This window comes from Bombus fervidus, chromosome 3, assembly GCF_041682495.2.
Source record: "Bombus fervidus isolate BK054 chromosome 3, iyBomFerv1, whole genome shotgun sequence".
In the NCBI taxonomy this organism is placed as follows: domain Eukaryota; kingdom Metazoa; phylum Arthropoda; class Insecta; order Hymenoptera; family Apidae; genus Bombus; species Bombus fervidus.
The window spans coordinates 7542670-7555171 of NC_091519.1; the positions used below are offsets into that span (position 1 = coordinate 7542670).

The following is a 12502-nucleotide window of genomic DNA, read 5'->3' on the forward strand; positions in this document are numbered from 1 at the left end:
ATGTTAGTACATATTTTAGAACAATGTCTGGTAACAGTAATTGGCTGAATTAGCCGGGCTGATATTAATGTTAGTCTTGAGAATTTTCATGTAATTGGTAGCGGTCAGTGGATTTTTACGAGCGTGTAGAATAAGACATCGAAATTGGTGTATCAGTGTCAATAAACGATAAATATCCCGAACAGCATTTTAATTACCTTGTGGTGCGGTAGGTAACATGGTGCAGCAGGTAACACGGTACAGCTCACTTTCGGTTTATTCCATTGAGCGGTCATTTGGATGTTGTATTTCAAGAGGTGCTAGGGTATATACGGACGCATGAAATCGCGCTTACCGCGAAGGTAATCGTAAATTTACGGCGATCTGCCTGCTCAACGTGATTATCTTGTATTTTATGAGGTTAAGCGCTTCTTAAGACCAATTCGTATGCGACCATTTGGACATTTGGAGAAATTACGAACTTAGAGTATTAGAGAATCATTACGTTCATTACATAAATTGTTACATATTCACCGTAAGGTTATTCGATATCTCAAACATTTTTCCGATGATCTGAAAATTTGTAGAAATTTTCAATTATTAATACCATTTAAATTACCAAATCCTACATATTATACTTTTTGTAATATTTATAATTAGACATTAGGTATATTTATTACTATTTACACACTTACATCAATATACACGAATTCATAAATCCTTCTTCCTTTTCTACTTCCTCTTTAGCATATATTTCAAATTCACATCATCTACAACCTACTTACATACATGTAACAGTATCTATCACTAAATCAGAACATTTTACAGCAGTCTTCCTCTCGAAAAGTAACACCATTTCAACGCAAGATTCGTGCGAAGAATATCATCTAAATTGATCAGATACTTTACTCAATGTTCCTTGCGAGTTTTGTTAACAACAATTCACAAGAACCTGTCTGTTGAATAATTTTCGTGAAAAGAGGAACAACCGTCGGCTCTTTTGAACTTCTTTCAGCGTCCATTGCGAAGATCGTGCTACAGCTGCATTCTGGCAAGTCTGAATCTCGCAAGTTCCGGCATATCAGATGATGTACGGGGTGTTAAAAAAGTGGTCTATATTTATCAAGTATGATTCTAGACAACAAGACAGTGAAGAAAGTTCGTGTACAAAAATGCCATCTGAGGCTTATTTTTTGATCCTATCACTGGCTATGAAACACACTTGAACTCGAGGAACTTTCTTATCGCGAGTCACACCCGCTTCGACGAATTTCCGCTGATGATCACTTGGCGAACTCTTTTAGAATAGATTACGGAAGGGCTGTCCTCGTTAATGAGAGCGGTCGTGTTCCGGTAATTAGCCATAACTCGCATTATCGTTGGCCCGAAGTTATCACAACCCGTCCAATACCGGCGCGGGCGTTCGCCATTTTCTTGCGGACGACGCGTCCAATAAATTCCTCGCATCCTCAACCATCCGATTAACGAGCGAACGAGAATCAGCCCACTTTAATTAGAGTATCCGATTATTTATTTGCGAATTCCACTATAAGTTGCGGCCAGCGAAAACACGCACGAGACCCGAGCGAGAATGCGCCTCGACGTCGAGTGCGCGCCGATTTAATTAACCATACCTCCGTTTTTCCGGCACCGGTAGAATTTATTTCGCCTTCGTAACGGTTCCTCGACGACGTCGTTCCTTCCTCTTCTTCTTCGCTCTTGTAATTACGATGATTTTAACTAGATGGATATGCTGGTTTATATCATGACCGTTGCGTAAGAGGATGACAGTGTCCTTGGTTAACTAGACGAATTCCTTAAACAGTAAGAGCTAAGTAGTGTCTAAAAGTTCTTCGACTTTTTGGTGTTTTTTTAGAGCGTCATAAATTCAGTATCATTCATTAATATCATTCACTCATTCTCAGTATCAATCATTAAGGATTAAGGAATTTACTTATTGTCATTTTCTGTTCTTATAAAATATTACGCTGGAACAATTCTTATTTTCTTTAACAAGTCATGTGATTTGATCACTTAACTTACGCGATTTGATCACTTAATCGCGTGATAATCTCTGCAAATAATCGTTTAAAATAACGAATGACGATGTACGACGTGTTTTAATGTTACGTTTACAACGCTGAATCGAGAAGAGGATCTGCCTATCGTTTTTGCATTTGCGCGATGTTATACGATGATATTGCTATTGCTTAGTGTGCTATCTTGATCATCAGCTTCACTGAGAATTATAGATACAGGTTTCCTATCTATGTATTAACACGAGGTAGTAGGATGAGGAGGATGTAACAGGTTAACGATCTTTGACGCTCTTTTAAAGAAACGCGAACGAACTCATTACACAATTTAATACTATACTACCAATACAATGATCACCAGATTTGAACTAAAATTCGACGCCGTTACAAACATCTGCAAATTCATCTTACTTTATTCCGTTCATCTTCATTACCAAAGCTTCGCACGAATCACGTGACTTAATACATAACTCTTACGAATACGGTACACTTAAATTAATCACTATACTTGAGCAAAAATTGCAACCTACTAGAACCGTTTGCAAATTCACAAAGGCTCTTTTCGCACGAACGAAATTGCTCAGCATCCCACGGTAGATACACTCGTCGAGTATATCTACTTTCACGGAAGTTTCACGAAAGTTTCTCAGATATTCGGGGAAGAAAACAGGAAATATTAGGCGAACGTTGTCCGCCCCTCTTCCATTGTTTTAAAGTTTGCAAGTTGCGGGTCGATGTCCTTATCCAGACCAGTGTGCCTGAAATATGCACGATCTTGCCAGTTGACTGATACGTGCCACGGCTGCCTTTTCATTTATTCATTCACCCTTACCATCGCGGTCGATTTTCTGTCGTTCGTGACTGATTTCGCGATGCAACTTCAGAAATAGAACCGTTGGTGCAATTACCTACCCCTCGTATTTTTTCTCGATTCCCTTTTGAAAATTATATTGCTTGTTCTATTTGTTCTTTGAGACCCTTTTACGCCATATACGGTAGAATGGAACTAAAATTTGAATTTGACCGATTAATTTTTTGAAGCATTGCGAACCACTCAGGTGTTCTTATCGTTTTTATGAATTTTATCGTGATTTCTATAACGTTTCCCAATTTTTAGTGTAATCTATAACTTTGTTTCAGAATGGAGACGTTCCAAGAAGCTGGTGTTCAGATGTTAAAGGAGTTCAGGGCGCTTCTTCAGCATTCGCCGCTGCCTCTTCCGGGAACGCGACTTCTTCAGCTTCTGGCGTTGAACATGTTCGCGATCGAGTCGACGCAGTTGAAGGGTAAGTCGCCATATTTCTTTTCCGCGTGTTTATTTGATCTCCTCTCGTGTTGCTCTTTTCTGTCACGATTCGCGAAACGTGACGTGGAAAAAGGAAGGCAGAAATTTCTCTTCTCTCGTGAAATGTCGAAGATGGAATCGAAAGTTTCCAATTCGCGACTATTATCGTGGAATTATTCATGCAGGGGTCACGTGTGAATTATGTAGGTACGGATGGAATCGATACGTTTGCTGGTTCGCGATTCGAATTTAGATGGATTTGTATAGCACGGTATACAGTATTTCTGAGAAATGGCAAACAATGTTTTTGAGCTTTGAGAATGGATTTTATCGAGTATTATTTGATTATCAAAATATAAAAAGTATTATAAATTAATTTCATCAAATATTGGTTCTTAATAGGATAACACAAAAGGTAATCTGAACGTATTAATTTTAGTAGTATCTTTTCTCAGCAAGAAAAAAGCCTATTAATAATTTCATAAACTTCTTCAACCTCGTTTCTACACCTTTTCAATTTCTAAATTGTTAATGTTGACCAAATTCAAGTAATCCCCAATTGTATTTATTAATATATCTCTTCTTCTATTAGTGGCAAGCTATTATCTTGATTTGATCATTGCATATGGGGGCTATGTTGCTCTTTTATGAACCGTTCACCTGTTTCCTCCAACATAGTTTCCTAATTGCAACCATAAGAAAGGCATGACTTGTCTGAGTTACGTGAACCATCGTACACGTTACAAGGATATTGCTATCATTTCTTACATATTGGCATGACTTCCTACATCGAGTTATGCTCAATTTCTCGCGCATATATTCGTTTCTATGATTAACAACTTGTAATGTAAATCAAGAATATCGTAATTTCAATAAACTGTAAGGACATCTCCTGAGGAGTACCTAGTTTCGTCGTCATTCTTAATTCTTAAATTCTCGCGTCCTCGAGACTACTAACGGGTTCGTAAATCGAAATACCACACCTAATGGCGGTCGTTCTTCAAACACCCTCTTAGCCGTCGAAAATGAATATTTCTTATTTTGTTGACACTTTACTGACCGCTAGCGGTTCAACAGCATACACACGTTCGACCGGCAGCTCAGGCGCAGATTCTCCCTGGCGCCGGCTCTGTTTCGGTTTAGAATCTCCAATACCATTCTTTTCGTTCATCGCGAACGGTAAGTTTTTCAAATTGGTATAAAACTGTGGGAGCTTACAAAGCAACGCAACTGACACAACTGAGCAAGGTATCTTAGTACTAAATAACAAATTACTACTCAAATAATGAGAAAGATTATCGGCAACCAAAAGCCGATTAATAGGCTATCGGTCGGTACGCGTCGACAAAAACAGATTAATCGGCTATCGGCCCGTAAAGTGTTAATTAACATGCAGAATCGCCACTCGGTAAGCGATAGAAAATATTCTATCTAATTCCACTATTATACTCATAGTAGAAAGGAAGGAACCTCTTGAAAATCCTTTTCCAGGATGAAAGCGATGGAAATTGGGAGAAGCTAGGCTGATGGTATAAGATGATCGCATATTGTATGCTTTTTTCCTGTAATGTTCTTGTATAAAAAAGAGCAAGGGAACCAATGAATAGGATAAAAGAATGTATAAAAGATACGATTAATGTGGTGAGAAACGAAACGACTGATCGAAATTACGACTCCACGAGGAAGGCAATCGAAGCGGGGAAAAGCTTGGCTGATGATGCGACATGGTTGGACGTTGCCGTGATAGATCGATAAAAGACACGGGTTCGCGCTTGTTCGCGAGAGGATAAGTCGGCACTGTTGGAAGGCGGAGAAGAAAGTTGTTACGACAACGTTGTAACCGGCACTTTAGATCGAATCTCTTTCACGGTCACGTCCGTCTCTCGTTATTTAACGTTGGTACGTAAGCTCCGCTCCGTGGCCCGTGGCTTTATTGTTTCACATCGTTCTGTCGGTGCTTGGCAGCGGCGGACGGCCGCGATAAATCAGAATAACGACTACGCCTGCTGCCAAAACCCATTCGAATTCAATTCGACGTATCGTCCCCGAGGATCTTTTCGTTTTCAGACGTATGTATACGCTCTGTCGATACAAACTGCTTTGTCTTGTCTTTGCCCCGTATATCAAAGTCTCTTTATCGAATCGGAGCATAAAACGCATTCCTGTACTTTCTTGTCGGATTCTCTGTGATGGTTTCGCGAGTGTAATAATTCTTATCTTGCTAGCGTTTCACGTTACGTATAATCGTACGAGTTATTGTGTCATTAACTGTGAATTAATCGTCAGCATCTGTTTTTCTATTTAGAGGATGATTCGTTGTGAGATGTTAGTTTACGTGGACTTTATAGTTTTCGATTTTACGATTAATCGTGGAATTCATCGTTTGACGTGTTAAGTGGGTTTTTCAAAGCAGTTGTGTAGAAGAACAATGGCTGATACACGGCGTTCAAGCTTTTAATAAGTTTAATCTCTTCATTGTTATAATAAATGGAGGAAATGAAAGATAAAAGTTAATCATTTTGTTGTCAGTATTTCTATTTCGAGCTGGACTTCTGTTTGTGTAATTATTTCTGTTATATAAATATTAGAACATTTATTGAAAGCAAGATAAGCTCAAAATAATGGAACGAAATCTTTTTCTTTTCCTTCAATATTCACGAATGTTGATTGTTTCTTGGCTCTATGTATCTCATAAATGATTCTACAGATAAAAAATAAATATTTCTCAATAATTTACAAAGGACTATTCAACGTTTCAGTCAAAGGTATGTGTACCCAACGCGTAATATTCCTCGGTATCGTTCTTTATTTCGAATATTATTTACGGCTGGAAGCCTTTCGAGTCTCCGATCTTCAAAAAATTCGTGGGCGTGAAATGATGGTCTGCCATTCCATTCGGATGTATTTATACTCTTTCAAAATGCAGCGTTCGTAAATTTCTATGGCAACGCGGTTAGTTTACGACTCAATACCCAGAAGAAATTCTCGACGACGTAAAATCGAAGGGGATGAATGCGCGGGCTCCGCACTGCCCAGTCCGATGCTCACGTTTCCACCATTTTTTATTTTACGTGCTATTCGCTTCCTAGATTACGTTTCGCGCTCGAGTTTTCCGATTTCGAGATGTATGCTCGATTTATGGTCGTTTTATTCCATTCCGTAAGTGCTCTGACTTTGTTCAAAAGAACACCGAGAGAATTTGCTTGCCCGTGTAGGTATAATATTAACATTTTTTGAAAGAAATTTTTGGTTTGATTCGGACGTTGATTATTTCCATACATAATTTAAAGGTGTATAATAAATTATATTAATATTAAGGGTATAGAGTTTGCTGTAAGAACCTAAAAAATTATTAGCGATGACTGGGTTTATGAATAATTTCAATAGAATTAATTAGCCTTTCAAAACATTTTTTAATATCTTCAATTCATTTAGAGAAGTCTTAATTTACAGATTTTTTCTACCACATATTTAATAATATCGGTAAAGACTGTTAGCAAAAACTAAATAGGAAGCGGAAATTAATTACGTTTTGGTAACTAAAACGAAAAGAAGAAACCGTGCGTGTATTCCTCTACCATTCTTTAATATTCTCAATCCTGTGAAACGAACGTTTCTTACGATTTCCTGTAATTCCTTTAGATTTCAACCGGATTACTGCGTCCAGGTAACTTTGTTTAATGTCCCTTTGAGTCATCCTCAGAGCGACGTGACTCAACGTCGCTGGAGCGGTATACAAAAGCAACAGAAGCAGCCAGGGCATTCCAGGTTTTTGCGGCCGCGTGCAGGTGCTAGCCCCATATAATTATCGCTAATTCCTACACGAGAGCGAAACCCTGGTCAAGGACTCCTGTCTGCTCTCTTTCTCTTTCATTCGAAGACGAAAGCCACACTGAGTCATCAGCGGGGTTTGAACTCTTGCTGCTCTATTTCCGATGTAAAACCGTCTGCGCGGATCTTTTGCACCTGCACCCTCTTCTTTTTTTCCGCTGGCCATTTAACTGCGTAGTTTCGTTGCAGAAGAACACGTTCCTCCGGCGAAAACTCTTCATCCACACATCTCCGACTCGTTTCCACGGAAACCCTTTAGCGTTCTTTCATTAAAGCCATTTCCGCGTATACCAAACGTGTCTTCATCCTCGTTTCCTTCCTCTTCTCGTATCCTAGTATTTTTTGCGGAGTTCCTTGTTGCAGCGTAGTAATAGAATCGTCTAGCGTATTTAGGATTCTAGACATTTTTAGAACAGCTTGTTCAGGTTTTTTTGAATGCCCAGGATTCACGAGATGGAGTTGTGGAGATCCACACGAGACTGGGATAGTTCTTATTAAATGGTCCATTGTCCGAGAGTTGATACTACCGCATCTTTAAAACCATAATCATCGAATTATTTTTTTTACACTTTCTTATCTTCACCAAGAAACAAATCCTCAAGCCAGAAATAATATAGATCTTACATACAATGTCGATAATACACTTCTTCTCAAATCGTTCGTATTTGAATATCTATGCAACACGATTGGTTCGAATCAAATCATCGATCTTACTGCGTCTAACGGATCAGTTTATAGCTTTCTCGACCTGGTGATAGGCTATAGTACGCTTTAATTATATAGCAGCTCGTATGATCAAACATAGAGAAGTACTTCCTGATCATTGGACGTGGTAGAAACCGATCGAGAGTGACAGAGATACAACCTGACACTTGCCAATGAATAACCTCATCTTTGACACGCTGATGGCCGTGCAATCGGCCAGCCAGTAATTGAAATCATAAACACCGCTAGTAATGGGCCATTGGGTTTATGGACTCGTGTCGACACTGTCTGCGGTCGGATGTCGCGGACCACCAGGGTCCTGACTTCATCATCCTTAAACCGCCACAGCGCATCCTTGTGGTCTGCTCTATCGATTTTCAGTCAACCCTTTCGCCTCTTCCGAGTACGAACGCTATCTTAATGCCCAGAATTACGCTTGGTGCACAATCTTGTATTGTCTTACATTTGCAGATTTAGGCGATGGGTCCATTATATCTTCTGGTACCATTCTTGAATCAAAGAAAAATTAAACATACACACGCATTTCTCAAGAAGTTAACATTCGAGAAGATCTTGATCACGGGCAGATGAATCGTAGAAACGACAGAAAAACAGGAAATCTTAAAATCTTCTATGTTCGCCTTGAACGCTTCTTCACGCAGATTTCTAATTATTTCAATAAATTTTGTATTGTCCGATTTGGTATTGAAGCTGCTCCCTGAATAGAAGACCAGACAGAAAAGCGTAAAATCACACTCACAATTACTTTTCACGAAGCAACGAGATGGAGAGAGAGAAAGAGAGAGAGATAGATAATCTTAAATCTGCAAAAAAGCGAATCGAATCCCACCGGTACAAGACGTCGTTCGCATTCGTCCTCGGTGGAGGACTGTATTTTTCAACGATTTTAATCTCCTATTCGCCGCGAACGTAACTTTTTCATACACGTGTTTCACCCTGTAAAAACGAAACATCCGTTTTCTCGGGTCGAAGCATCGAGTCATCCTTGAGACATCCATCAGATCCACTTTGTCGTCGATGGAATTGAAAGCACTCGAGAAGTCGTCTGTATAGCTGAGTGGTAGCCGAAGATATTGCACACGGGGCAAGATAATCCACGTCTTGGCCGTGGCTACTTGATGATGAAGAGATTCCTCTGGAGAAAAGGGTAAACGACCTTTCACGGCACCTAGCCGCGAATATACTTTGCTGCTTTCGAACCACTGGGTTCGGTTGTTACCAATCAAGCCAGGATCTAAGAAAGGCAGCGTCCAGATTACAGGATAGCCATCGCTAGAATCGTAGTTTTCGCCGTTTGATTCGTCTTTTGATTCCATTTGGCTGCCATAGTTCAGGCTCTACTTTGTCCAATATCGCGGTACAATGTGTGTATTTAGCATAATTTCTACGTCTACTTTTTGCTTAGATACATAGCTTATTACGTGGATTTTATTGAGCCGTTCACGTGGATCATCATTTATTTTATTCCTCTTCTTTACTTTATTTTTGTTTTAATTTTAAGACGAGAATGTGGATACATATTCTTTCTGAAGAATCGTTTTCTAGGTTGGGGTTAAAGATTGTTAATTAATTTCAAGGAGCTAAGGATCTTTAGATTCTTTTTTTATTGATCTTCCGTCTTCTTTCATGATTATGTGCGGTTTTTGTAATTGGTACTACATATTTCTTTATCTTCTTTTTAGAAGGGTAATAAAACTATGAGAAACGATTTAATAAATATCCATCTCTTCTTCATTTTATGAATTATTCACATTGGGAAAAGTAAATTCTACAAAGTATGATATAGAGAAAATAATACAAAGTGTATTTAATACAAATTATAATATCCGCAACTAAAGTTTATCATCGGGAAGATTTTGCTTTATTAATTATCCATTTTTGTCTATAACCAAATACTAAAATGAACTTGATAAAAATGTGTTGAAAATTCACGTACGTGAAATATATTAACGTAAAATTAATTACTCTTTTCAGTATCTCGTCAAAATCGTTAAATCAGTATAAAAAAAATCGCATTAAAGAGCAAAAATGTATATCGGTTTTCCATTCCTTGGAACAATTTACGATAAACCTGTCAGTCGTTCAAATGGGGTTGGAGCGTGAAACGACAAACGAGTCGCTTGATGAAAATTGGCACGTACGAGCGGCTAATTCGAAATGGAAATACGATCGATACGGATGCAGTAAAAATCGCGATAATATAGTGTACCAGATGTGTTCGTATAAATATAACGTCGCTAATGTCTCATTCGTATCGTTACCTTCGCGACCACTCGGATTCAGTTTTCCTTCAACGCGATTATGTTGATAACAGCACAAGATCGATGCTGATTCGAACGTGTACCGTCGCATTGTACATGAGTTATTCGACAAGGAATCTTCCCTTTCCCTTATAAACAGTGCTCGTCTGAGAGGTTCTTCTCGTCTTTCTTAAGCCAAGTTCATACTTAACAAAATGACATCGAAGAACATGATTTACAGCTTGTTGATACATCGAAGGAAAAGGAATTGTAGCGCTTTATGTTTTCTCTTTTTATGCTACCTTTTTTCTTTCGTTTATCATTTGTAGCGATTGTATTAGAAATACGATTATGATTGTATTGTTCTTTGTTGAACTATTTTCTTTAGTATAGATTTCGTAGGACGATTGTGGATAGCAGATAAAGTAATAATTGTTTCATCTCTACAATATTGTAGTAGTACATTGGTACAGAAATAATGTATTATATCATTTCAGTACTTCATTCATGCTCTCCGTCTCCGCAAGCTTCTTCATCAGGTATAAACCCGGCTTTATCCCTGTCCCGTTCGTCCATTCATTTTGTCTGCTCGTTTTACCTCGAAGCACCTTGCAAGCTATAGCCTCCACGGTAATCCGATCTTCGAAGGAGATAACTGAATTGGAAAAGATGGTCAATCCAGAGACCAAAAATCGTATCACGAATGAAATTCAATCGGGGGTTGTACGAGGACAGTCATCCCGTTTCACTTGGTCGATCCATGTCAGCTCTGTGATTCGACGTTTGGGAAAAGAAAGATCGTAACCGAGATATTTATATCCTCTGCAGCTGCACCTAGTCCCGAAAAGTCGAAGAACTCGAGTACAGTTCAAGCGTATGAAAGAAAACTTACTTTATATTTTCGATTGATCTTCAACGTAAAATCACCGCCTTGTTGATTGTATCGTGATTGCTGGGACACCCTGTATTGTTGTCTACCGGAAAGAAAGATTATGTATTGTAGAAAAACAGAAGCATGTTTATAGCCATTGTACTCATATACAATGCGTCTGAAGCTTATAGGAAATCTCGCCATAAGACAGAGCATCTTCACGTTAGAGTTCATCTAATTACGTCTAACTGTACCGGATATCAGACGAGTATTATTTGCGATAATACGATAGACATAGCTAGCTAATTCCCTCATCATTTTGTGGGTAATTCCCTCGAACCCCCTCTCGTTATCTTCATCGTACCGTTGCGTTGTATACTTCGTCTCGTGCGAGCAGACTATCAGCCGATTTGCTACGTTGTAACTTTATTCTCATATATCAGAAGGATTGAAGGTATCTTGGCGATTCGCTGATAGAAATAAGGGAAGATGAAGTGAAGATAAGAAGTAGAGACCGGGCGTAGTATAGTAAATTCAGTTATTCAATTATTGTTTCGGTGGAAGAAATACCGTCGCAGATTAGTAGCGTGTGAAGGATTTTTGTACTGTTGATTTCAATGGCTTAGAAGACGGAAGTCGAAGAAGTTTTACCTGGTAATTGAGAAAAACGATCGGTTTGATCGCAATTTCATCTGAGCGATCTAGCGAATTTTTAGATCGATTGATAGATGAAGATAAGAAATTGGAATGGATCGAAAGTGATAAATAAATAGAAATTGATGTTCACAGAAGAAGATCGATGAAGATTTTATGGAATAGTTTAAAGTACATACAAATATTCGATATAATTCGATGAAATAGACCGAAATATTCATGAACTGTATTTTTATTCAGGATTAACGCTGTGCGCAGTTAAATGTTTGCTTAATTATAATAATACTATAGTAAATCGTGATACTTTAAATCCCGAAAACCTCGTGTTTCTTTTTTGGGCACCGAACGCACCTACGTGGTTCCTACAAAAGCGGACTAAAATAGTCCGCGATATATATCTATGTCCAAGGATTACATTACCAAGGAAAGTAACTGGAAGTGTACAACTGGGAGGAAGATAATTCTACATAAAAAAAGGAATCGAAAATATACAATTTTACTTTTTCTACGCGAGACTTTGTTTTTAAGATGTGTATTATTTTTGAACATATTCACCTGATGCTATGTATAAATGGAAATATACTATAATATACAATATATAATACCATCATATATATGATAATCAAAGTGATACGACAAAGATAAATAAATTTGATAAAAGTCGAAATTCATGTATCCAAAAGCTTCTGCGTGTAAGTAGTTGCAAAAGGTAGAAATGAAATTTATCCCGTTATTTTATCGGGTTTGGTAGAGTTCTAACATTGAATAGGACTAAGAAGTTATAAGACGAGAAGTCAAAAGAAGAAAAAAAAAATAATAATAATAAAAAGGAACAAAACACAAGAGTTTATCATTCTTCCTCTATCAACACAAAAATGCA

General features: G+C 38.2%; 1 protein-coding gene across 4 annotated transcripts in view; it reads left to right on the forward strand.

The window, feature by feature from the left end:
- Positions 1-12502, forward strand: part of LOC139985682 (telomerase-binding protein EST1A) — a 138939-nt gene that overhangs the window by 26639 nt on the left and 99798 nt on the right. For all 4 annotated transcript variants that reach the window (XM_072000291.1, XM_072000294.1, XM_072000292.1 and 1 more), the window contains one exon: positions 3156-3301. In XM_072000291.1, coding sequence (XP_071856392.1) covers positions 3156-3301 — 146 coding nt within the window. The remainder of the gene's footprint in view (positions 1-3155; positions 3302-12502) is intronic.